General features: G+C 37.8%; 1 protein-coding gene across 2 annotated transcripts in view; it reads left to right on the top strand.

Annotated features, from left to right (window-relative positions):
• LOC132114634 (uncharacterized) overlaps window positions 1-26,493 on the top strand; it is a 31,157-nt gene extending 4,664 nt beyond the window's left edge. The window contains exons 2-7 of one of the 2 annotated variants that reach the window (XM_059522869.1): window positions 16,706-16,927; window positions 20,107-20,164; window positions 21,008-21,095; window positions 21,380-21,957; window positions 23,331-23,465; window positions 23,788-26,493. In XM_059522869.1, coding sequence (XP_059378852.1) covers window positions 16,794-16,927; window positions 20,107-20,164; window positions 21,008-21,095; window positions 21,380-21,957; window positions 23,331-23,465; window positions 23,788-24,342 — 1,548 coding nt within the window. In that variant the 5' untranslated portion in view covers window positions 16,706-16,793 and the 3' untranslated portion in view covers window positions 24,343-26,493. The remainder of the gene's footprint in view (window positions 1-16,705; window positions 16,928-20,106; window positions 20,165-21,007; window positions 21,096-21,379; window positions 21,958-23,330; window positions 23,466-23,787) is intronic. The other variant, XM_059522870.1, reaches the window with a different exon arrangement.
• Window positions 26,494-27,351: the final 858 nt, after the last annotated feature.

Below are 27,351 nucleotides of genomic sequence, written 5' to 3' on the forward strand. Positions count from 1 at the left end.
TGTTGTTGCTTCACAGTTATAATTAAAACATGCATATATAAAAACATTTGCCATGCCTAGCAAAATGAAGGCATACACACTCTTAGACATACATCCTCACACAACTGTATAGTGAGATCGGTATAGACGTGAAAGAGGGGAAAAAACAAAAAATAATTATTTATTACGTCAATGACTGATTTGTTCAAAAAGTGGATTCATTCAGTAAGGAAACACCTCCTCATTGTGTTTCTCAAAATTAGTGCTGTTACTGCTGTAGATTAGTTTTCAACTTTTTTCGTTGGTGAAATAGAGCTAAAACAGGCAATATGGTGCCTAAAATGCACTTAATATTAACTTATTGTTTATTCAATTTTTATAAAAATCTAAATCACATTTGTTATGCTAATATCTGGAGAACAACTGCACTCTTATTGTGATGTTATATTAGATTGACTATATTAAATGAAGTAAACCGACTAAATCATAGTGAACGCGGGAAAATCTAAATGCGCACCCGCGCTAATCTAATCTAACGTACAAGACTGTGTGTATGTCGGTGGTGAGGTGAGATGAAAATGGGAGCAGGCAGTGGACCAAAGCAATGTGAGGCAAAGCAGGGAGAACTCGAGATGTTTAAAACTTTTTTTGTTGTTGTTGCTCCGTTTGCATTTGTATTGTTTTACTACTTACACAATTAGTTTAACTATATTTATATTATTTACAATACACATATTTCAATTATATTTTAGAGGGGGACTACCCTCAAATAGGGGGGGTCCGGACCCCCCCGACCCCCCCACGATTTCCGCCTATGCTCATGCTAACATGCTGCTCAGAGGAGACTTCAGGGCTGTTCACACATACAGAGATTTACAGCAACAAAGCAGCAGGAAGTCATTTATTTTCAATGAGAGTTGGTGATGAATGAACATCCGCGACAGAAGTTGTTCCTGCTACAGCTACGGATACAGCATGGGAACACCTACTAAAACATGTTTTTGTTTCATATATAAATTTGTCATTATAATTTTTATAGTTTACTTCTCCTTATATTATCTTACACCCGTGATGTAGAACTGGCAGAAAGAGAAGGAAAGAATAAAAACTAGAGGGGGAGGAGGCGAGAGAGTCATGTCTTGGGGGTTCGGGGGGACGTGCCAGTTTCGCTCTGACTGAAATCTAGGGCTTCACAGTAATTAAAACATGCCATTCCCCAATCTCTCTCTGTTCCTCTTTCTTCTTCCCTTTTCCCGAGCTCCTTACAAACTGACACACTCTTTCTCTTTATTTCTCTGGGGAAGTAATTGACTGGAAAATAAAAGCTGGTGTCTGATATATAGATGGAGACCTGCCATTGTTATCTGATATGATTTCTGACAATTTTGTTAAAGAAACAAGATTCATTTTACACACATGCAACCTATAATGGTAAAGAAATTAAATACAATGAACCCTCAAATAAAAAAAATAATAATTATGTGCTTTTGACCTGGAGTTACTGGAGTTTGGATATGCTGAGGCTTCATGGAGGACTCAAGGGACCTATACACTTTTGCTGTTTGACTTTTCTGCAATTGCAGACAACAACTACTAGGGAGCAGTAGTCTAACCATTGAATATGTAGAGTTGTATTAAAGGTACAATTTGTAAGATATTTTCAGTAAAATATCCAAAAACCACTAGGTTAGTGTTATATATTTTGTCCAGCTGATTACTAACAATATCTCTAATGTTTTCAACTACTTGTAAATCATGAGAAAATTCCCATTCTAAACTGTGACATGGGGCAGTGCAGTCGCCTGTCAATGACGTTAGTTACCCTTTGTTACCGCCTTTACTGATGTAGAAACCACGTGACAACAGTGTTGTGGACAAATGCGGAAGTAGCTTTGCGACAAACTTCAACCAGAAAGAGATGCCGATCTTGCTTGTGTTTTACTCGACAGGTGAGTTGTTTTGATTCGTATCTTTACAGAAAACATATGCTATTATTATAACGATCAACAAGATTAGTATTATGGGACATACACGCCAAACGCGGTGCATCGCATCTCTAGACCCGCGAGAGGACGTGTCTAATCCATAGGCTGATCGCGTCTTTGCGTTGACTTTGTATGTAATCTACTCGCGCAAATCGTTGAACTCGCATTAAAGCCATGATTTATCTTTCTGTCTGATTGATGGCCGTCAGAGGTTGGGTAGAAGACAACAAATCCCATCATTCCATGCTCCTTCTTAGCGTCATCAAACCACGCGATTGTTATTGTTTTGGTAGTGCGCCCTCTATTGGCAGGTCCTACAAACTGTACCATTAAGTATGCTGGATGGATTTGGCTAATTAGCATAGTTATCGGAGGGTGCATATACATTTTTTTTAGTTATCACATAGTTTTTGATGTTTATTTTTTACGTTTTTTTGGGCAAAATAATATAGAATTGCAGTATACAAAGTTCAGATGAAGTTCAGACTTTATTTAATAAACCCTGCTCACTTTGTATTATCATTTTATCTCCTGCATTCTGTGACTATAGCAGCTTCCTCTGTCAACCTCTCAGACTGATAGAAGACTTTTAGTCTGCTGGGTTTGGTCTGAGACAAAACTCTGCCGGCTGGCTTTGGATACCAGACAAAACCTATATCTTCTGATAGAATCTAGTTAGAAGACTAGAACCAATTTTCTGGCATGGAGGCACAATCCAACATTGTATATTCAGTGGTTATCTGCCATATAATGAAAACCATTATTGGCTTAACAGTAACAATGTGATTTTTAAAGTGCCCCTGTTATGGATTTTGGAAAATGACCTTTCATGCAGTGTGTAATGCAGCTGTATGTGAATGTAAACAGTCTGCAAAGTTGTAAAGCTGAAAGTGCATCATGAAGTTATTGTCCCTTAAAAGAAAGAGTCGACTCTGAACTTCTGAAACGAGTTGTTTGTAATTAGAATCCCACTTCTGTGAAGTTTACACCTACACAAGTTAACACTTTTGATAATGCCTGCCTACGTTCAACGTGGACATCCCGCGGAAACTTGAACCAGTCTCGAATGCTGTAATCAATTTGTCATGATAAAGGATGTAGCAATACCTTGGTTTTACAAACTGCAGTGCTTCATCAGTACTCTGTGTTTGGCTAACACATATACCATTATTTTTGGGGTCTTTACTACCAAGCTGTGAGTCCGGTTCACTCACATAAGTGTAAATCAGCTTTTCCCCCTCAGATTCTTTATAAACACAGAGTGGAGGTAGAGCTGAAGATCTTTGCCCAAACCCGACGGGTTCGGTCGGGTTCGGGCTTAATTTATATCATCTTATGCGGGCTCGGGCTTGCGCTCCAGTTTGCGAGGTAAACGAGTGGTCATGTGATGTGTTTCAATTAGCGCGAGAAAGATGCGAAAATGGATGCTGAGTGGGTGTAACGGAGGCTTGCCTCTGGCGATTACGTTTTGGTTGCACCAGCAACTAAAGCAAAGTCTGAGGTGTGGAAAAGTTTTGAACATGTTTATAATGAGAATAATGAGTGAATAATGACACACCATCAGTGAGCGCAGGAACGCGCTGAAGCCATCTACAGTGGATTCAATCATTTTCCTCCACAAAAACATGTCCAGTCGTGGCCAAAAGTTTTGAGAATTACATAAATATTGGAAATTGGAAAAGTTGCTGCTTAAGTTTTTATAATAGCAATTTGCATATACTCCAGAATGTTATGAAGAGTGATCAGATGAATTGCATAGTCCTTCTTTGCCAATGAAAATTAACTTAATCCCAAAAAAACCTTTCCACTGCATTTCATTGCTATCATTAAAGGACCTGCTGAGATCATTTCAGTAATCGTTTTGTTAACTCAGGTGAGAATGTTGACGAGCACAAGGCTGGAGATCATTATGTCAGGCTGATTTTGTTAGAATGGCAGACTTGACATGTTAAAAGGAGGGTGATGCTTGAAATCATTGTTCTTCCATTGTTAACCATGGTGACCTGCAAAGAAACACGTGCAGCCATCATTGCGTTGCATAAAAATGGCTTCACAGGCAAGGATATTGTGGCTACTAAGATTGCACCTAAATCAACAATTTATAGGATCATCAAGAAATTCAAGGAAAGAGGTTCAATTCTTGTAAAGAAGGCTTCAGGGCGTCCAAGAAAGTCCAGCAAGTGCCAGGATCGTCTCCTAAAGAGGATTCAGCTGCGGGATCGGAGTGCCACCAGTGCATAGCTTGCTCAGGAAAGGCTGGAGGCAGGTGTGAGCGCATCTGCACGCACAGTGAGGCCAAGACTTTTGGAAGATGGCCTGGTGTCAAGAAGGGCAGCAAAGAAGCCACTTCTCTCCAAAAAAAACATCAGGCACAGATTGATCTTCTGCAGAAAGTATAGTGAATGGACTGCTGAGGACTGGGGCAAAGTCATATTCTCCGATGAAGCCCCTTTCCGATTGTTTGGGGCATTTGGAAAAAGGCTTGTCTAGAGAAGAAAAGGTGAGCGCTACCATCAGTCCTGTGTCATGCCAACAGTAAAGCATCCTGACACCATTCATGTGTGGGGTTGCTTCTCATCCAAGGGAGTGGGATCACTCACAATTCTGCCCAAAAACACAGCCATGAATAAAGAATGGTACCAAAACACCCTCCAACAGCAACTTCTTCCAACAATCCAACAACAGTTTGGTGAAGAACAATGCATTTTCCAGCACGATGGAGCACCGTGCCATAAGGCAAAAGTGATAATTAAGTGGCTCGGGGACCAGAATGTTGACATTTTGGGTCCATGGCCTGGAAACTCCCCAGATCTTAATTACATTGAGAACTTGTGGTCAATCCTCAAGAGGCGGGTGGACAAACAAAAACACACTAATTCTGACAAACTCCAAGAAGTGATTATGAAAGAATGGGTTGCTATCAGTCAGGATTTGGACCAGAAGTTGATTGAGAGCATGCCCAGTCGAATTGCAGAGGTCCTGAAAAAGAAGGGCCAACACTGCAAATACTGACTCTTTGCATAAATGTCATGTAATGGTCGATAAAAGCCTTTGAAACGTATGAATTGCTTGTAATTAAATTTCAGTACATCACAGAAACAACTGAAACAAAGATCTAAAAGCAGTTTAGCAGCAAACATTTTGAAAACTAATATTTATGTAATTCTCAAAACTTTTGGCCACGACTGTAGGCTTAGCCTAATCTCTGTGAGTAAAGGTTTTTCAAATGATAACTAAATATTCATTGAGTCTTAAATGCATAATGTGGACAGAGTATACGCTAATATTAAATATCAACTGCTAGTGGCGAAGCAAATCCGGTGGAGCCTTTATCTTAATTTCGTTATTGCTAGGGATGCACGATCATGATTTTTCATGGCCGATTCCGATACCGTTTTTTTTTTTTACAAGAAAACTGGCCGATTCCGATACCGATTTCCGATTTTTTTTATCTTTAAGCAACAAACAAGAAAGAAGGAACGTATGCATAACAAGATGTTTATTTGGTATTTAATAGGTCAAACTGGCTTTCGGCTATTGAAAACAATAACCTTAACCATCTGAAATTAACGGCAGTAACAGCACAGTAAGTAGCCTACATTCAATACAAACATAGATGGTACAGACATCAGCATTTAGCTTTTGTTTTTGAATTGGGTTGAAACTACATAGAACTGGCCTTAAATTAAAAGATTAACTGTAACCATGTGAAATTAAAGGCAATAACTGCATAGTTCTACAATCCAACAACACAATCAACACACATTCAATAAGATGTATCTTAATCAGCATTCAGTATTTTAGTTTTTAAATTTGGTTTTGAATTTAAAAAAAGATCTTTACCAGTGAGACTAAATAAAATTATGCTATATAAATACATTATTCCAAAATGTTAAAATCAAATAATGTTGGTGCGATTAAAACAAAGATGCAAAAAGTTTCATTCATCCAATTAAAAAAAAAAAAATGTAATGATTCACATCTATATTTTTTTACTTGAGCTAATGAAAAATAAATAAATTATTGTCTCAAGTAAAAAAAAATATAGATGTGAATCATTACCCTAATTTTTTTTAATTGGATGAATGAAACACTTTTTTTCAGTGTGCTACAGCAGGTGATTTTTAAATCAAATTAAGTCTATGTAATTTTAAGGTAAAATAAAAATAATCATTCTAATGCAGAACGGACGTTTACTTCTGACTTTTCAAACGTGTATGCAAGTTCTGATTTACAAAAAAAAAAAATTCAGTTTTGTCACAGTTTAGTCCGTTTCGTTTCTCATTCAACACGTGAGAAGTTGAGCTGAAAATCTCTTCACGGTCTACTCGTGTTTAGGGCGCGGACCGGTACAGCTTTAGTGTGCGCAGAAAAGGGGCTCTTATTTGTGCGCCAGTACACCAACGGCTGATCGCTTCCTGCTATCTGTGCCTCAGACATGAAGCTCTGCATTTCCAGTGCTGAACGGCAGCCCGTGTCCTGCGCACAGATTTCGAAATACTTCCACACAAATGACATGATAGCGAATGATTACAATATAGTCTGTGCACGCGGGCGCACTTCCGGAAAAATCGGCAAGAAAAACACCAAAAACCGGTCGGTTCCGATTTATGGCCGGTCAACTGGTGCATCCCTAGTTATTGCCAAATACCCATCTTAATTTAAAATGTATCTTAATTTAATTTGTTAAAAAAGACTCGTTTTTATTCGTGCGTTGGTCTATTTATAGGCTATATGACTGTTTAGAGTGCTGAGATGTTACGATGTTAAAGAGGACTTATTTTATTTCTTTATTCCAACTTCCAAGTGGTTAGTTATGAATAAATTATGTTAAAACACGTATAAATGACTCATTCTTGACAAAAGGCAAAAGAGCTGTGTGTGTGTGCACATTTGAATAATGTCGGGCTGTAAACGGGTTCGGGCTTTAAAAAAGCTGTCAATCAAAATGTACTTGTCGGGTTCGGGCCGAAACCTTTCAGGCTCGGGTCCTTTCGGGCCTAACTTTTAAGGCCCGATTACAGCTCTAAGTGGAGCATGGTTATTATTATAATAATATTATTATAATTCCGTTTCTGACTTCCACTGTACACAGTAGATCAATCACAACAGACTGGATCTTCTGACCAATTAGAGCAGAGTAGCCTCACTAAAAGGCGGGGTTTCATATGACAGTCATTGAGAAATAACCTTTCAAACTGTATAATAGATGCACTTTAAGTATTATTTATGTACTAGAAATAATAAATACTTAATTTGAATTAGATTTTATTTTTATGTCATTTTAATTTTACTTTTAGTAATTTTACTACTTCAACTTAATGTGGAACCTTTAACACCTTATAACAACATGTTAGACATTTTTACTGGATAAATGAAGTTATATTGTAGTCCTGAAGTAGTATTTAATCAAGTCTGGAGGGTTTGTTTCATTTGTGTTTCATTTAAAATTGTGTGGTGGACTTAAAGTCTCCAATTAAGAGTGAACAGGGTGTTTTCGTTTTGCTTGGTCACATTAATCAAATATGAAGTGGTTATAAAGATTGTCCTGGGTATCCTAAATAATAGAGCAGTATTAGCTGATTTTACCAATTAAATAGGATTTTGTCTTGCTCTAATGAGTTGGTTTTCAGAAAGGCAAATTAATCAGTCTGAGAATAAAGACAGGGACTCAGTATCAGAGACAGGCTCTGCTTCTTCCCAAACAGTATCTGTGTAATTACACAGGAAACAAGCTCTTTACTGTTTAATTAGCCCAGCAAAGACAAGATGTAGATTTAGCCACAAACTCCTAACACTTGCCAAGTTTGACTCGGTCCAAAAAGTGTGATGGGAGTTTAACTGTGCTATTTTTGAGGGATAGTTGAATTTGAACTTTGACAGAGCACATATGTGTGTGTGTGTGTGTGTGTGTGTGTGTGTGTGTGCATATATATGTGTGTGTGATGACTAAAAGAGCCCTATTCTCATAAACAACATAAGGTCCGGTCCACATTGCAGCTTATTCTTGCCAGGAACTGCCCACTTCGACAGGAACAGGAATGCTGTCTTAGATTCAGACAAGAAAATAATAACAGTTTTATAATTTATGGCTGTTATTAAAAGAAAGACTCAATATAGTAAGCCATAAATCATACTGACATGCTGTTTATGTTCTGTAGATGCAAAATATGTCAGAAAGTTCAACATCTAAAATACCTTTAATTGGGGTAACAGTCTAGTTTTGTCACATATTCATATGAGCCAAAATAGTATCTGCACCTATTGAGAGTGAGGAGTTGTCGTCATAGCACAGAGCCCCTGCCCTCGATATCACAGTCTCCGCCATGTTGGCAGGACACCGGCGGCGAAACAGGATTGTTTACATGTGTTGTTAACTCGTAGTAGAGTTATTACTTAAAGTAGAGTTGCAATTCCGCACTGTTCTACCATGCCTGTACGTTACTGCTGCGTTAAAAACTGCTCCGGTACCTCACATGATACATATGAAAACATAGGAACAATGGAATAATTTTTTTTTAGGTTACACCAAGCGCAAAACAGCGGTATTTGGAGAAGCTCTCAGGCATCCAAAATATCGACCCATACGAGCTCCCTGCAGCGGAATGGCACAGAGACCTGGACCATTTACCTCCATGCACATATATGGACATTGTGAATTATCTTGTTTTTGGTGTAAGTTACTACACAATACAGAAGTTTAAAAGCCACAAGTCTTTGGAAAAGTTACGAGGCTTTCTGCTGTGGCTGGGTCCATCTACAAGCCTCCAGGTGGTGAAAACAGCGTTGTACTGGCCAAAGTAAGTTTATTCACATGCGTTTTAGCATGTTGTAATTACACATTGCATTAAGCAGACACTTCTTTACCAAAATGACAAAGTAACTTAAATAACTGCGACTGTTTCGTAAACACTAGATTGTAACGAGATGTTCAATGTACACAAATGTTTACAACATGTTTTGATGTAGACTAAAGCTGTGTATGTTTAGTTATAATTAGATTTTAGCCCAATGACACATACTGTACCAGGTTTTTGTGTTGGGGGCTGCAAAGTGGACAAACCAGTTCTAGGTTGGCTAGGGTAGTTAAATATGTGATTGCAAGATGTAAATGTCCTGGTTAGATTAAAGCCATTAACAGCGTGAATGCAAGGTAACTTACATCTTAAACAATATAATTCACAAGGTCCATATGTGTGCACTGAGGTAAATGGTCCAGGTCTCTGTGCGAGCTCGCATGGGTCGATATTTTGGATGCCTGAGAGCTTCTCCAAACACCGCTGTTTTGCGCTTGGTGTGAGCTTGTTCCTGTAAGGTCCCCTTTCTTTCCCCTCATCTTTTTGCATTGCTTTACTTTATTGCTTTTCTTTCTCGTATTCATAGATCCGTCTCTGTTCCGCCGACATAATAAATGCGCAAAAATTATAGTGCTCTGAAATGTTTAGTCGCGCCTCTGTGAAGTTCTGAAGGCGTTGCCCCTGGCAACCGATAGCGTGTCCTACCATCATGGCCGACCGGCTCAGACCCCGCCCAAAACAACCCAAATCGGCACGTGACTCCTCACTCTCAATTGACAGTGACTGGGAAAATATTATTCACCCAGCTTATGCTTGCCTAGGTCTCTGCATGAAAACATCATTATAGGGAATGGCTTCACAAATCAACAGGACTAATATGTGATTCGGCCATTCGGTGGAGTTGAAACACAGTTACAGCCAGCTCCATCTGGCCTCAGACTAATGATGCTCATGGCAGAACAATTCCTGATGGATCACTTGGTTTCAGCATTGTCTTCGCCCCTTTCTTTCCAGATACACACAAGACAACAGAGTACATGTTTGCCAGAGGTGGAAAGAGTACAAAAATATTCTACTCAAGTAAAAGTACCATTACATTAATGAAATTTTACTTAAGTACAGGTAAAAGTACCAGTCTAAAAATCTACTCAAGTAAAAGTAAAAAGTAGCTCATTTAAACTTTACTCAGAGTAAAAAATACATTTTAACAGTGGGAGGGAGTCAAAATGGGGCAGGCCAAGGGTGTCAAACTCAGTTCCTGGAGGGCCACAGTCCTGCACAGTTTAGATTTAACCCTAATTAAACACACCTGATCCAGCTAATCTAATCATTTAGGTTTATTTGAAAACTATATGATATGTGTGCTGGAGCAGGGTTAGAACTAAACTCTGCAGGGCTACGGCCCTCCAGGAACTGAGTTTGTCACCCCTGGGATAAGTCTATTAATCTCAAACTAGTTGTTTTTAATTAAAGGAATCAGTTATTTAGAATAATAAAACATTTGGGCTGTTACCAGGCAAATCAGTATCAACAGTATTTAATGCAGAGGAAATGCAGAAGATTCATTGGAAGTGGCATTTAGATGTATTACACTGTTTAGTGCAGGACAAGAATGCATTTAACCTGCAGTTACCAATGCATGAATAATGTTTTGATATACAAGACATAAAATGTTGAATACTCATTTGAAATGATAAGAAATTAATTATTTAAAAAAATCAAAAGATACTTTAAATGTGAAATTAAAATGGCCAGTATGTGTCAGCAAGTCACTGTTAATAAGTGAGTCATTGCGATTGAACCGAATCATTTAAACGGTTGATTCATTCAGGAACGAAACACTGTCACGTTGCTCAGAGACGCAAAACTGTGCTTTGGTGGCTGTGTTTGGAATTATTTTCTGTTGTAGAATTAGAGCTAAAAAGGCAATATGGTGTCTAAAACGCAAGTCTCTTAATTAACTTGTTTACTGAACTGTTATATATATGTATGTATGTATATATTCATGATGATATTTGGAGGAAAAGACGGCATTCTTTGTGTGATTTTGATTTAATATATGAAATTATATAAATATGTGAATTTTCTGCCCCTATATCTTCAATTTTGTGATCATTCTAAATGCATTTAGGAGACTGAATCACACAGTGAAAGAACGCACTATAAATGCGCGCGCATATCATTAAAACAAAAATAGCACACTCCTCACCACGGTCTTTTTAGCTAATTTGTGCAAAACCTCTTGCTAAAATGTCAAAGCTTCATTTTAACCACCATTTCAACGATGCAATTATTTAGCTTACCTCTACATTCTTGCACAGGGTTGATGTTTTGTCGAGATTTTATAAGCTGCTAGTTTGGTCTTCCTAGGCAAGTACAGCTTACACTGCATAATAGAGCATTCATATGACCAGGGGTTCACTTCATTTCCTTCGAGTTCAACTGCAGAATATGACGGGGTTTCGTTTTCAGCGGTGTCTGCACCACTAACGCCTGTTTTGTCCGTCTGCATCTTTCTTGTGATTTTAGCGCCAGTTTGCCCTCCTGCCCATTATTTACTGACGTAGTTTCCAGGGAGCGTTTTTTTTTTCTTTCTTTTTTTTTTCTTTTTTTTTTTTTACTCAGTAATTAATGTGTTTCAAAATGTAGCGAAGTACAATACTTCAAACAAAATATACTTAAGTAAAAGTAAAATTACAGATTAAAAAATTACTTTAAAAAGTATTAGTACACAAAAAAGCTACTCAATTACAGTAACGCGAGTAAATGTAATTCGTTACTTTCCACCTCTGATGTTTGCAATATGAAGGATTGTACTGTTTTTGTTTATTAGTTGTGATTTAGAAAATAATTTATATCTAAATCATTACAAAACTTTTTAATGTTAATCTTTTATTAAATCCTAGCTACAAACATGTTGTGACAGGATATTCTGATGAGTGTTTGGTGTCTAGTTTTGCTGCATCAAGTTGGGAAGCCCCGCCCACTGTGACATCTCATTGGTCAAATTCTTCTAGCTTATTCCAAGTTATTTAGTGCCAGCACACTTTTAAGCGGTGTTGGTTCTAGAACAATTTTTTTTTTCCATTCAATTAAATGTTACAGCATATTCTTTCTGGTTTCGCCATAGTAGAGAGACTATAGAAATGGGAGAAAGTGTAAAGTGCAATGTGGCGGAATAGTTCCGCCTTCTAAATGAAAGAGCCAATCGCTGATTGGTGAAGTCATTGCGTCACAGCATCAGCCTTTAAAAGCTCCGGTTCCCTTAGAAACCTGAGGCTAGACCAGCCACTGCACATTAGGGCTGTCAAAAAAATGTGATTTAAAATATTCGTCGACTTAAAAAAAACAAATCCACATTCAAATGCGATCAAATTTTAGGTCTGCATCAGTTGTCAGACAGCCTTATCAGTGACGCATGAAATGCGACAACGATGTAAGTGTCATTATATTTTAATGCTTTTGATAGCCTATCCAGCTGAAGCCACTAGCCGCAGCGCTGCTATGTTGTTCAATCTATATATTGCGTGTTGTTTACATCAAAACTGAAACCAAGCCGTTCACACAAAATGCATATTTATCACATTTTCAAGAGGGACATCTATCAGCATTGTACTAGCAGCATGTTTAGAAAACCATGTAAAATAAATGTAAGTACAACTTTAAAAAAAAACATGTCTCAAGACTTTATGGTGGTTTTTCCCCATCCCACTGTATCTCATGTTTTTAAACGAAGAAAGTAGCCTACTTTTGTGATTGGTTTTCGGTCCTTTGTATTAAACTATACATACGTTCATGGTGGTGTTTTTTTCCAATTGTTTAAGCAACTTTATTATATATATTATTTTATAATTATATATATAATTAAATATTATAAACATTATTTTAATAATTGTTCAATTTTTTTCTAAGATAGTCATGCTATTTTATTACGCTTTGAAGTAACGTGCATAATATTATGCTAAATGCGCCTTCTTGTGGCCTCAGTAGATTCCCTTCAGAAATTAATTAACATAAAAACACCTGTTTTTACATGCAGCACTAATATTTAGGCCTATTCAATGAGTGATACATTTTGGTATCCTGACTGGAAAACACAATAGTCCTGTGGGACATTGGCTAGCGATTTTGCAATCCCTGAATTATGTTCAGATTGATTATGATTGTCTCACAATGCACAGCAGTTTCATGTTCAATGTGGACAGATAAAATTGCATCAGATCTAGTTAGGAAACTGCTCTATGGCTGATGGGCATTATGGAGATGATGGTTTTTTTTATTTTGTAAATCTGCAGTTCATCAGGTACTCTCAAATGAGGTTGGGAAACCAGAAACCAAGAAAGCTCAGTTCATAAGCCATTAGGCTGCCACTAGCAAATTCTGTCATACCACTTCAACCTAAGCAGCTCATGAGCAAAATATAGAATCACCTCCAATTAAAATCACAATGGCTTTTATTATAGTCAGTGTTTCAGTATCCTGAGTGTCTGTTTATTTGGAGTAACTCAAATGGATCTGGAGAAAGAGAAGCTTTCAGTCATTTTGCATTTAATTTGATTAGGCATTAAAGATAAAAGGTATTTAAGATGTCATTTGCAATAAATCAGTGAGATTTGAAATATGCCATGGGCACTCTAGACATATTTTGAGTAGAACATCACTTATAGGGTACTATGATTAAATATTAGCAATAGATATGTTGCTTGAAAACTGCATTTAGTCAGAATACCTATTGTTAATTTTGAATGCTGTTAACTACTCAAATTTTGACCCCTTGAACTAATCAACCAACTCATCAGTTAAAGTGAAGTCCCATTAGCGAAGTTTAAGCAGAAGTGTGCTGGCAAAAAAAATCCATTATCTATTGTCAATAGTGTAGTGATGTATGAAACACAGCTCTCACAAAGTCGCTTTCAATCCAAGCAGATTTCTGCTGGTCAATAGCCCAACACTGCAATTTTTGGAAATCTGCATTGGTAAAACTTTGTCCTCACAAGAAATTGCAGACTGTGTACATTCTTACAGACATAAAATCAGGGAAGGCGCCATATTTGATTGAAAATGGATGAAAACAAGGCTGTGTGGGATAGACCTTCAGTTTTTACAGTGGCATGCACTCTGTAAAGGTCCTAGATCATGTAATTTTCAAAAAACATTTTCTATACTGTTTATTCTGAAAGCCCTTTGGAAAGCTGCTTCATCAGTTGAACAACTGGCATGTTATTAAACAACAGTACAATCCACTGAACACACTGTACTTCTATCCTGTCAAAAATTCAATATGGCACTACCCTCACTAAGGTCTACTGAAAAGACTGAATTAAGTCACTGAATGGTAAATGTGATCACACCTTTAGTTGGTTATAATATGCGTGAGATTTAAAAAGGAACCATATAAAGGACTCGAGCTGTTCAGAAACCAAGCTGCTAACACCTAATACTGACTGTCCCTGCTCACACACTGAGGAGATCCTGTTAAAACAGATCATTAAAACCGTGATGCACCGCAAGAGTTGGGATGGAAAGATTGAGAAAGTGAAGGTGAGAGACAGCGAGAGCTTCATTAACACAAAACACACACAGTGTGATGTAGTGTTGTTGGTACTAGTCCCATATTTCCCAACATCTCTATGTTACTCGCAGCATAGGTGCATATTTTTCGTGGTTGTGCTATCCACAGTGTATATATTCCTTTTTCCTTTTATAATTTATATAATTTTGATATAAAGGCCTACACACACACACACACACACACACACACACACACATATATACGTATGTGTGTGTTTCTATTAAGTAAAACTGATAATTAAAACAAAATGGTTAAAAACTTTTCTAAAATAAAATATAAATATTAGGTAAAAAATTTTCTCTTACATATTTATAACATATTCTCTTGCAGTGCCAGTCCTAATGCTGTTACTTACTGCCACCGTGGTTAGTTGTCGGTTTATATATTAGTTTATAGGAAATCTCATTAAGTGCAGATCACGACTAGGTTGTTCTGGTCATAGTGAGTAATTTAGGGTTTTATTTGGCTCCAGTGGTGATCCTATCGTTATATTCATAAATATCTGGAATGTGAGAGTCTGGATGCGTGCCTTAGCCTAGCACAGCAGTTTTTCCTACATTTAGCTGGCAGTCTTTGACAAACACAGTCTCTATTTTGTGTGTATAAACAGGGAGTCTGTGCATGATGGATGATGGACTAATCTTCAGGCATGTTCTTTCACTGAGGCATACTCAAGAGACCTGTGTACAGTTTAAAAAGTGTCACAATAATTCAGGTGCAACTCAGGACAAGTATGCTTGTGTACTACACTTCTGTCAACTGCATTATAGTAAAAATGCCTTTTCTTCAGGCGGACAAAGAGCAAGACACAATAAAAGAGAATTTTTTCCCCCCAGCATTGTACTAGTATTTCAACAAGCTGTTGTTTGCTTGTGCTTGTGAGGTATTTTTAGCTGTTATCATGACTCACCTCCCTTTGATAGTACTAAACCAAGAGCCAAAATAATTAAAATTGGGCTAATTCCTTATCTGATGAAATCCACACTTTAGCTCATGCATGATGCCTGTAAGGTGTAAGTCAGAAATAACCATAGAATTCCTTGTACCACCACCAGCAGTACAAGTCTTCACATTGAAAAATAGACTGGATTGTGCATACAAACAAAAGGTGATTGAATGATTCAGGCCTCTGAGCCATTCAGAAGATTTCTGTTTTAATGGAGAACATTGGACAATTGGAGAAGTGTACGCAAAAATGCAATCGAGTGTGTAGACTCTATATATGGTCATATACTTAATGTATTTATACTTAATATATTTATATACACGTGACTCTTTAGCACTGCCCATGGCACGCCTCCAGGAGCTCGACTGACGTTACAGCTTTATCTGTCTTTTATAAATCTGATAAAACTAAGACTCTTCAGAGTTATGAAGCATGCAGTACTACTCTATAGGTACTCAAGATTAACATGAGACTGGCAGAAACTGTGTTTTGTCTGCTTTAAGTAAAATTTAAGATGGTATATGCAATATGTGAAACTTGCATCATTTAATTGTAATGCATAATAGTTTATTGCAATACATCAGTGTGTGATTGTATTCACATCTGTGCAAATTCAAACTTTGCTCATTAATATGCATGGTAGCAGGTTGGATGTTGTTGCCGTTAGTTTCTATGTGTCGCTCATGGATTGCCAGGGGCCTCCAAAGCCTCAAGCTGTGTGTCCTGACACTGTCAAAGGAAGTTTAACACTTGGGCTCCTGGCAAATACAGCACAAGCTGACCACTTGGACCCCTGCCCCGCAACACTTTCTGTGTGAGCTTACTATGAGGGGAACCTGCTACTATTTTAGTCATCTAATATTAATCCACTAAATAAAGTGTTTTTAAAACCAATGTTGTTTAACAATTGGCAGAGCGAGGGAAAAGACAATGAGTGTACTGTCATATACATTAGAGCAAAATATAGTGCTTTTTTCAGTGCACTGTAACTGTTTAGAAAGAGGCTTTAAAGTGAAGTGTAAAAGCTCAGCCTTTCAGCAACTGCATTTAGTGTAACTTTGTTTGCAGCGAGAGACAGGTGAGGTACCTGATGCTCATAAATCTTTGCATGAAAAAATGCCCCCAGTCTGAGACAAATGATTCTACACAAATGCTGAGTGACAGTCAGTGGGCAGAAAATGACACACTGTGGGAGAGAAGAGAGAGAGACCTGCAGGAGACACAAAATAAAAGTACAAGAGTGAGACAGAGAGAGAACAAGAAAGTGTGGGGGATTCACTCTCTGTCATTCATTCACACTCTAGAGAAAGGCTGCAGGGAGGAATGAAAGAGTATGATTCCTTTTTGTTATCCCACAGATGGGTGAAAAAAGCTTGTTTTACAAAGCAAAGGAACTGAATCTAGCACCTTCCCTTTTCTCTTTCAGATCTTGTGGACAGTGTTTGAGAGTGTGTGTGCATATGTGTGTGCGTGTGTGAGGGGGAGCGTGAAAGTGTGTATGTTAGCACTTCCACATGGCCTCCATGCAGGACGGGGTGAACTTCTCTGCTCATCCCTATGGCAAAGTACTGCTGCTGGGGGCCATCGCCGCCTCCTCAGCCTTCGTTGTCACCATCCTCATCGTCGTGCTTTGTGTGGGCTGCCAGAGGTGAGTTGCACATATGCTCATATATAGAATGGTCTGACTGCTTGCCCTCTTTGGTTGGTTGGAGTTTCTTTGGTTTTTATTTGTTTAGATTCATATTCTGGACAGGTTGCTTGTTCAAACCCCAAACCTAAAGTGCTAACTCATCCTGCAGACATAATACCTCAAATCATGCTGCTCACTACTGATGAGAGGCTTATGATTTCTCCTGGTTTACACACACACACACACACACACACACACACAAAAAAAAGCCAAATAGGCGAAAGACTTCCATAGACTTACCCTGAAGGATTAACCCCAATCATAATAGCAATCATCTAGAAATGCCTTAGCAACCACCCAGAACATCAAAGAAAACACATACAGTAGCAAGAGGCTAACAACCACTCAGAACACCATAGCAACCACAAAAACACCCTGGTAAACTCAGAAAAGCCCCTAGCTGATATTGATAATTTGGCTCTTTTATACATTACTGTTCATAAATGTATGGTCTGTAAGTTGTCTTTATGTTTTTTAAAGAAGTCTCTTATGCTCAAAGTACAGTAAAATCACAGTAATATTATGAAATCTGTATGTATATATATATATATATATATATATATATATATACAATTATTTTTTGTTTCTATGGGGCATCCTACAGAAGCCATTCTAAAATACTTATTTTATCCTTAAGTAACATTTCTGCTTATTATTAGTATTTTAAAAAACGTTGTGGTTTGTTCTTAGTATTTTTTTGTGGAAACTGTGTTTTTAAAGGATTCTTTAATGAATAGAAAGTAAAAATTAATTTGGAAAAGTTGGAAAAATTTATATAATTTCTCAACAACAAAAAAAATCTTACTAACCTCAAACTTTTAAATAGTAGTGTACATAGACATACAGCACTCAAATTGAGTATAATACCCAGGAAAAAAAAGTTTAAATATATTTTAACATTATTTTGATCTTAATTCAATATACAAAGTAACAGTCTCTTTTATTAAGCATTCTCTCAGAACACTCTAGCAACTGCACAACAATGTGCTAAAAACTCTTAGAACACCATAGCACATGCATAGCAATGCCCTGGAAAAGTCCCATATCACTAGCATCATGGCGTTGAGCTTTGCACAGGCAAGCATGCCTTGAACTTCTGTATACAATTGACAATATTTTTTGTATTTTCATTCCATGCTAGAACCTATGTACGCAGCCCCTCACATGATGTGCAGGGGGAAAAAAGTAAATAGTGCACACAATTAATTAAATATTGTGCATAAAATACTAATTTGTTCCACTTCTGTGTATAACAGTGCTTTGTACTGTAAATCTTCATATTGTCTACATCACAGAAAATGGTCCTGTAATATGAAGCCACATGCAGTATCCCACTGCTGCTGTGTGTGTGTTCCAGGATGAAAGCCAGAGATCACCTGTCTTCACCCATCAATGTCACTAAGAGCTTAGAGCTTATTCAAAAATGTCATCAAAAATGACGTTCACCCACACCTCTTTCATGCTCACTGTGTAATGGCAGTGATGTTTCAACAGGAAGTAGCTGTTTTTTTTCTTTCTTTCTGTGTCTCTCTTGTTCCACTGATGATAGCACAGAGCACACTGTGTGAATGCTAATATCTCATTTTATCAAAGCACATGATGCATCTGGTAGTGGGAGGACAAAGAAAAAGTATTAGAGGAATGAGAGATGGAGATGTACAAGAAATACAAGAACAAGGGCTGAAGGAAACTGCGGGGGAAAAGTAAATGAGAAAATTAGAGATGTTGCAGGTAGTTCAGGTTTTCTATGAGATACTACTGATAAAGATCATCTCTTTAGGTCAAGCTTGTTGGACAAAATACTATTTAAAGCTTGCAAATGAATACTGAATACTACAGTCAAAGGTAAACATAAAATACTGGTATACATTTAGCAGATGCATCATGCTTTTATCCAAAGCAACTTACAGTGCATTCAAGCTAACATTTTTTTACCTAACATGTGCTCCTTGGGAATCAAACCCACAACCTTGCATTGCTAACGCAATGCTCAACCAACTGAGCTACAGGAACACTACGTACTATGTACACTTGAACATCAAAGTGTGGCTCTTAAAGAATTAAAAAAAAAAAAAAAAAACATAATACCGTTCACAAAAACTGTTGGAATGATTATCTGACGAATCAGGCTGATCTAGTTCTCAATCAATCACGTATTCAGTGATTCTTTTGTAGAAGTCAAAGGGAAGCAAGTCTCTACATCATTTATCACATGAATTAGATCTGAAATAATCAGCATATATTTACAAATGGGTTTAAGAACCTGTACTTGTATACAACATATTCATTTCAAAAAGTTTTTGAGAAGGTTAGATGTTCTTGCGTTATATTATACTAATGTTTTTTTTTATTCTGTTATGTCTTAAAAACAAATATCAGTGATTCATGGGAATCTCAGTAATAGCTTTAGTACTTTACAAAATCCACTTTGTATCCATTTTGCTCTGCTGGTAGGCAGATTTCAGATACCTACACTGTTCCTGTAATCTTATCAAAGCAATGCAAGCAATCAGAAGGGACCGACTGACATGGTTTTTTCAAGAATAAACAGATGTCTGATGATTCTGGGCAATGGGTCTGGATCAGGGCCCTGTGTATGTGTGAGAGAGGAAAGTTTAGATTCTCGGGTCACTGACAGGACTGTGCGCTTTTTGTCTTTTCATGAAGAAAATAATCTGCAGCATCAATTTAGCTATGTTAGTGATTTTTCAATTGTATTATGTTGATTGTTTGATTGAATTTCTTTGTGGCTGAGTTTTGGCCTGCACACCACTGCACCGCAGTTACTCAGAGACCTGTTGATCATCCAGTGAAAGCCTTGTTGTTTCAAATGCCGATCTGGGCTCATTTCGAGGATAGTGCAGCTTGAAAGCACTTGCACAGTTACTTCTGATCAAAAGACTTCACTCAAAGTTTATAAAAACAACTGGCCTAATTGAATTGAAATGTGCATTTTTATTCTGCACAAGATAAACAGTTGGAGTTACTAAAGTAAATTGAATCAGGGGCTCAAATGAGTCAGCACATTCTGTCTCCATAAATCAGTGGATAAACAGTGTTTGAAGTTTGAACCTAACATTCAAAAATGTTGGAATTTGGAAAAGCATGATTTACATCTTGCCGACTGTGTCTTGCAGGAAGGGAAAGACACACAATGGCCCTGGAGAGGAAAGAAAGCACAGGCTCATGGACATGGTGAGCATTTCTAAGTCTCTTCTCTCCTGCTGCATTTAGTTTTTTCCCATTGGGTGTCATTCACTAATAATTGCACACAAATTGTACAGCCATTTATCAAACATAACCTTATCCATTACGTTAAGTTATCAATTAGTATACACACAGTCACACACACACACACACTATATATATAGCCATTTTTTGTTGAGTTTGGGGTCAGTTTGTCTTTCGTGCTTTACAAGGCAGCTTGTTCTGATTTATTTAAATCCAAATTATCAGCAGCCATTACTCCAGTCTTTAGTATCACACGATCCTTCAAAAATCATTCTAACATGCTGATTTGGTGCTCAGGAAACACTTCTTATTGTCAATGTTGAAAACAGTTTTTGTAATAATATTTTAGTGATAGGATTTTAATTTTTTTATTTAGAAATTACAACATTTATTTGAAATAGAACTCGTCTATAACATTATACATTTCTTTACTGTCACTTTAACATGTCCTTGCTGACTAAAAGTATTAAAAAGAAAATCTTACTTAACCCAAACTTTTGTATTTATTTAAGCAGAGAGAGATGGTCATCTTTAAAAAGTAACCTTATTGATTAATTATGATTTCTGTATTATAACAATCACATATTTTTTTTTTTTTTTTTGCACAATTACATGTGTACGCATTGCTAGTGAATGAAACCCATTCTCCTTCCTATAAATCAATTCCCTCTTTTTTCTGTATTTTCTAAGGAACCCAGGTCTGGGCTCAGTTCCATGTCAGTTCAAGCAGTTCATGGTTTTGTTTCAGGATTTAAATTCTTCCCTCACACTACATTTTAAGCAGTTTATCTGTGCATCTGTTTTCAGAGTATACTGCGACAGTCCAAGCTGACCTCCATCAGTAAGTCAGACACCAAGCTTCATGAGATGAACAGACTCAACTGCAATGGCAAGAGTATGTACTGTACAATCACATCTCTTGATAGTCAAAGCTTGATAGTCTCTAGTTCTTCACACATACCCGCAGCTCGGGGGGGAAGGTCTGAGAAGGTTCCAAGGGTTTCCATAGGTGCTTTTAGTAGATGTAGATGACTTTTACTCTATAGTGATTGGCATGTGTCTGCTGCCCTTTGCCTCTGCAGTTTCGAGCAAATCTTTTTATATTGTCTTTGAAAAAAAAACATGGTTTTGCTTCTCAGATGTTAAGCTCTTCAGTTAATATCATGCTGCTCTCTGTAGAATCTTCTAAGAAGAACCGTCCCGCCAGCATGGATCTGCTCTTACTTCCTAGCCGTCGCTCAAACTCCGACCTGCGTTCTCAGGGCCGCCAGCTGCCTCAGATCCCCCCTGGTGAGGACGGGGAACACACGTACGCTGAGGTGGGCCGCCGCTCTTCTCCCACACGCGGTACTGAGGATGCCCGGTATGGCGTTGGAGGTCGAGCTGGAGAGACGGATACACCTGCCCCACCGGCGGTCCCTGCTAATACCCCTGCTCCACCTGACCCGGATGGGGACTGCTTGGAAGGTGGGATTCCGGAAACAGAGACCCTCCCCCAAGTGGTAAACATGCCCCCTCAACCGCAGGAAACAGTGGAGTACGCCTGCATCAGAAAGGTCCGGAGAGTAGACAAAGCAGCACAGAAGAGAGACAATGGGACCGAGACCGAAGAGGGGCTTGGACAACAACAACGACACAGCAGTGGGGAAATTCGGCCTGCTCCGCCCACTCACCCAGCCCCGCCTCTAACTCACCCACACAGTCAGAAAATTCCTCGGAAAAACATGGATGCCTTCAATCTTCCGTCTTTCCCCAAGGTATTTTCTATCTATCTATCTATCTATCTATCTATCTATCTATCTATCTATCTATCTATCTATCTATCTATCTATCTTCTGTAAGACTGTAAGACCTATAAAGCTTTATGTTTTTTCCAAAACCTTCAAACAAGATTTAAAAAAATGTAAAAATGTAAATTAGTAAGTAAAAGCACTACTACAGTACATGAGAGCATTGTTTCTGATGGAAATTGTAACTTAAAATGGAAAATATTTTAAATAGAAACATGCTGGGAATGGCTTCCACTGTTTTTTTGTGCCTTAGCGCTAATGTAGACTTACAACTAAAGTGGGTCTGCAATTAAGTACACTGCAAGTGTACTTCATTATTTTCTCTGTGAGAACAGTCCAAATCAATGATACTTGCGAGCGTTTAGTGGTCTGTCCACAGCATTCGGGGTGTTGCACACTCACAGCCACTTTACTATGAGGATGATGCAACCAACGGAAATGCAGAGTGAAACCTCTCAATCACCGTAATCCAGGCAAACAGCCAGACCCAGAAAATGGGCCAGTGCTAATGGGAGACAAAGGAAATTGCTATGGTGAACGAAAGAACCTACAACAACATGCTAATCCATGCCTTAAAAATGGCAATGTGACACACCCCATTGCCCACCTTCCGTTTCTCCTGCATAACAATGAGGAGAACATGCACAGCAAGCATCAGCCTGTTCCCTTAAAGCCCGAGTACAGGAAACACATCAAGCCCAATATCATTAAATACAGAAAATGGTTAGACATGAGGACATGGATCAAGAGGGGGACCATAGCCTGATTAGTCTACATAGGCTTATTTTCATGGAGAAGAGTCTGATCTAATGTTCTGTTATTCTATCCAACATTCTTTCAATCTATCATCAAAGATAAAAAATTGGCAACTCTTTTGTAGTATAATGGAAGTAAATGAGTGAATCTCTTCTGGTTTGGTTCAGAAAACCACATGCTTTGTTCACAAATTGGACTCATCCACTTCTTGAGCTTAGCTCACTGGAGGTGACTATTATGAGTGACTAATGACAGGTTGTATGGACAATTTTATGGTATTTTCATGCTGCTTTTGCACCTTTTGGAGCTCCCCTTTTGAAAGCTCCTTTTAGTCTTCCACAGAAGAAATAAAGACATTCTAGATTTGAAACAACACAAGGGTGAGTAAATAATGAGAGAATGCATTTTATGGGTAAACTATTCCTTTAAAACTCCTGCTTTAAACACATGAACTGTCCTTGGATTGTTGATGCTGTTTCATGATGCTGTTCTACTCAGCTCTGTTCTTCACTGTATATTGTTTAAGACGGCCCCTTACATTGTATTGTAATATTTATTCTAGTCAATTGTTTTTAATAAATCAGGAGGCAGTGTTTATGGGAAATGGAGAACAGTACATATGGAAACCTCCGGAAGACGATGACATCATCTTCCAGCAGAAACAGATGTGTATTCTGAGCTCTCATGCTGGTGAGAATATGGCAGCATCTGCAGCAGGGGTGAGTATGCATTTAGTTTCCCACAGTCCTGAGACACATCCTCCATTTCTCATTCTATGCAGTCACAATGTCTTGTAGGCATTATACATTCTTGAAACATTGTCTGTGAATGATCCCAGAGTACTTCCTTAACCCTAAACACTATTTCAGTGTTAACCAGAAGCAGCTGTAAACCCCAAATTATTTTTAAAAGGCTAGATTGTTTTTGTTGCCTATCAGACAGCGGGAACTGGAAAAACGAACTTTTGGAGTCAAAGATATATACACAGATTTTCCACTTATGAATATGTTACAGATGGTTTGTCTCTCTGTTATCATGTAGATCACAGAGATGTATTCAAAAGTTTGCAAACCAGGCAAAAAGAAGCGAGGAATGCCTGGCTCACCCACCGCCACGAGGGACATCAGCGGCTATAGGACCTTGGCTCGAGGTGACCGCGGTGAGCGTGACGGGGGTTTCAGCGTGGTAGTTAAACCCCAAACATGGGCCCCGCAGGAGGGCAAAGGGACAAGAGCTCCAACCAGCGCCATGGAGGACCACTGCTACGAAGCCATCAGCACTGAGGAAACAGAACTGGCTTACGAGACCATGGAGAGTGGTGGAGGCTGGAGGCGTGACAGGCCTCCACCCAATGCCAGTGCCACCTTGCGTCCCAAGCGGAAGCGGCCCCAGCAACCTTTGCAACAACCACCGCCACCCCCTCCACCCCCCCAGCAGACCCCCAAACTGCAGCATCTCCCAGCCAAAACAATGCTGATTCCCGGGGAGAGCTTGTACGAAAGCATCCCTGACCTGAAGCAAGGCTCGGCCACCTCCAGCACAACCACCATCTTTACTTTTAATGATGGCATGGAGATGTATGTCACTGGCCTGTAGGGGGTGCTCTGGGGAAGGGAACTTTCATCTCTGGGGCTTGAATCTTGAATTGGGACACTTATGTGTGTTGTAACCCAATGGGATACACGCATTGCGCCACTGCTATATATTTTAGATGGGTTTCAAGTATTAGTTGAGCATTAATTGAGTTTTGTAAGTCTAGTAAAAGGTCAGTATTCTTGCAGCACAAAATGACAGAATGCTTACGTGAAAATCCAAACAAAATGATTTCGATTATTCTCACGCCTCCATTACAAAGAAGAAAAATAGTCACCAGCCACAACATATCATAACGGACACAACATATCATAACCGACAGTAGCATTCCTGTAGAGAAAAATCTTATTTATTTTGTCATTACATGCTGTAGTTAAAAACAAAGTGACCATTGGAATTGAGGGTCAAACTTGTATTTGATGCCTAAAAAATCCCAAAGTAGAAAAAAATGTCTATAACAAAAGTAACTTGATAAGAAGCACAGTTTTATTGTGTTCCCGTGGTCTTCTGAGAAGGAAAACAAATAATTTGGTTAGATGGCAAAGTATCATCAAAAGTTATTGCCAAGCAAAATATCATATATTGACAAAAATGCTTTATTTAATCTGTTCATAGAAGAGTCTTATTTAAAAATTGCAAGCGCTATTTCCTGAAAACTTTAGGAAACACGTGGTCCTATTTTTGTAATGTCACAGCCTCTATTTATGTAAAATAATTTACTTTAGAGCTAAAATGAAGATTCTAATTCAATTGGTCAAACAGATCCTGTATGCCAAAAAAGTATTTTCTTAAGCACAAATATCTCAGGCTTAGCATGTCATCTGTCTGAGACAGTGCCCTTATAAAACTGAAGAGTAGATTTAAAATCTGTTAAAAGTAATAGATTGTAAATTGCAATTGTCAATAAAGCAAGATCATGGAGAGAATAAGCAAAAGCTCAGGGACAGTGAACAAAAATATTAAATAATTGCACACAAAATGGTATGACATGTCTCACAAGAGACCCCCGATGTCTTTATGTTATTTTCTTGTTTTGGTCATACATCAATTCAAACTGTCACATAAGTCACCACAGCACTTCAATGCGGTAAAGTAAGTGTTTTTCTTTGTCGATACTGTTAATGCACTTTGCCTGATTAAAAAGATGCATGCTTTCAAGAAAAAAATACCCTTGTAAAAGGATAAAAAAAAGGAAAGAAAGAAAAGTGAAACTAGCACTGTCCTGTGGTGTCAGAGAATGGTTTATTTCTTGCTGTTGTTGGTGGATTGTTTGATTTATATGCCAAATTCATCTGAGAAAGAGCACAAAGTGAATTGCTTCAGGACTGGGGCGACCAATGAAGACTCGAGGAGGACTCTCTAAATAAAAAAACTGGACAGTTAGGAATATAACACAGTTGGTCAGAAGAAATGTATCATAGACAATCCCTTTCCCCCATCATTTCAGAAACAGTCAGGATGTCCATGTATGTCCAGATCAGATTGAATGGAATCACATACATTAGATTGTTGCAAAAATCTCCTGTATGTTATATGAAAATAATGGGAGATTAAAAAGATACAATGACTAAGTGATTTAAAATGAGTGTATGTTGCCCTGTAAGTCTATTGGAGTTGGCAGTTAATGGCCAGATAGTGACAAGTTTCACCAGTGGACAATGTTAAACTATCTGTGACATGTGGACTTTAGCCGCTGTCTCTTGATGTCTCTGAATCGGATTCTAATGTGATCTGGATTAAATTATCCCAAATGACTGGAGCGCACATAAAGGGGCTCAGGTCAGCCAAATATAATCAAACTGCTTGTCGAAGCCCTTGTTGCTATCAAACATTGGTGCAATGTTGTAAATATAATACAAGAAGAATTACAGAAGAACATGCATAAAAGGGGGGAGGGAATTTGAACTTGGTGTTCCTGAAAGTATTTGTTTCTTTCCCGTTGTCCTTTTGGAATGATTTTTCTCTGGTGAAAAATTATCTCAGCAGTATCTCTGTGAGTTTTGATTATGTGCTTTGGGATTTTTTTGTTTTCCACATCATTTTAGCTATACTGTGTATCTCAAAGACCAGTTGAGTTTAGTGTGGCAGCTAATGTTGTGCGTTTGCTTATCAAACAACAGGGTGGTGTGTGTATTAAAGCTGTGTAATTAAGTACTAATGTGCAAAAGATTGTAATGTTTTTATATCAAAATGACTATTCATGAAATGTCGGGTCAAGTTTATACTTTTTTAAATAAAGTAGCACTTCCAAAAACACAAAGCATATAGCATTTACATAATGTTTTCTCACAATAAGCCATCTATTAATTTTCTAAAGGGACAATACTAAGTGCTCAGCCAATCTGATCCCACTGAAATATTTAACAATTTTACACGGTGCTGATTATGTATGAATTTGTATAATGTGAATTGTATAAAAAAGGAACACTTTTGAAAAAGTAAGCATTAAGATTCACTTAAACCCTACCTCTAAACCTAACTATCAATGGGATTTAAGCAGATCTTATAAAAACTAATGAATGAGATTGTATGAATTCATATGAATTATAGTTTGAAATACTTATGAATTGCCATTAGATGGTGGTGGACACTTACCGGAACAATTCATTTTTTGGTAAACACAAATGTAGTAATGGGTGTTTCTCTACGGTTTTTCATCCTCATCTGAAAACATTTGTTGCAGACAATAGCATTAAAAATCAGAAAGGGTGGAATATGCAATATTTATTTACAACTACCACAGTTAAGTTTAACCTTGTGATCTGCTATGATCACTCAGCATTACAGTCTCATTTTAATTAGATTTCTGGTGTTTTGCTTGTTCAGAAAAATTTAAATAATTAGATTTAAAAAATAAAGTTTTTCTGTCATCTGTAAGAACTTTCAAATTTGTTTACAGTAAATATTTCTGTCTCTGGGGACAAATGAATGGCAAAAGAGGAACTAAACCTGAATTAAATATTTCTTAGTTCAGTATTAATAAGGATATTTAAAAAGAACTATGGATTTTAA

Source organism: Carassius carassius, chromosome 34 (assembly GCF_963082965.1).
Source record: "Carassius carassius chromosome 34, fCarCar2.1, whole genome shotgun sequence".
Classification (NCBI taxonomy): domain Eukaryota; kingdom Metazoa; phylum Chordata; class Actinopteri; order Cypriniformes; family Cyprinidae; genus Carassius; species Carassius carassius.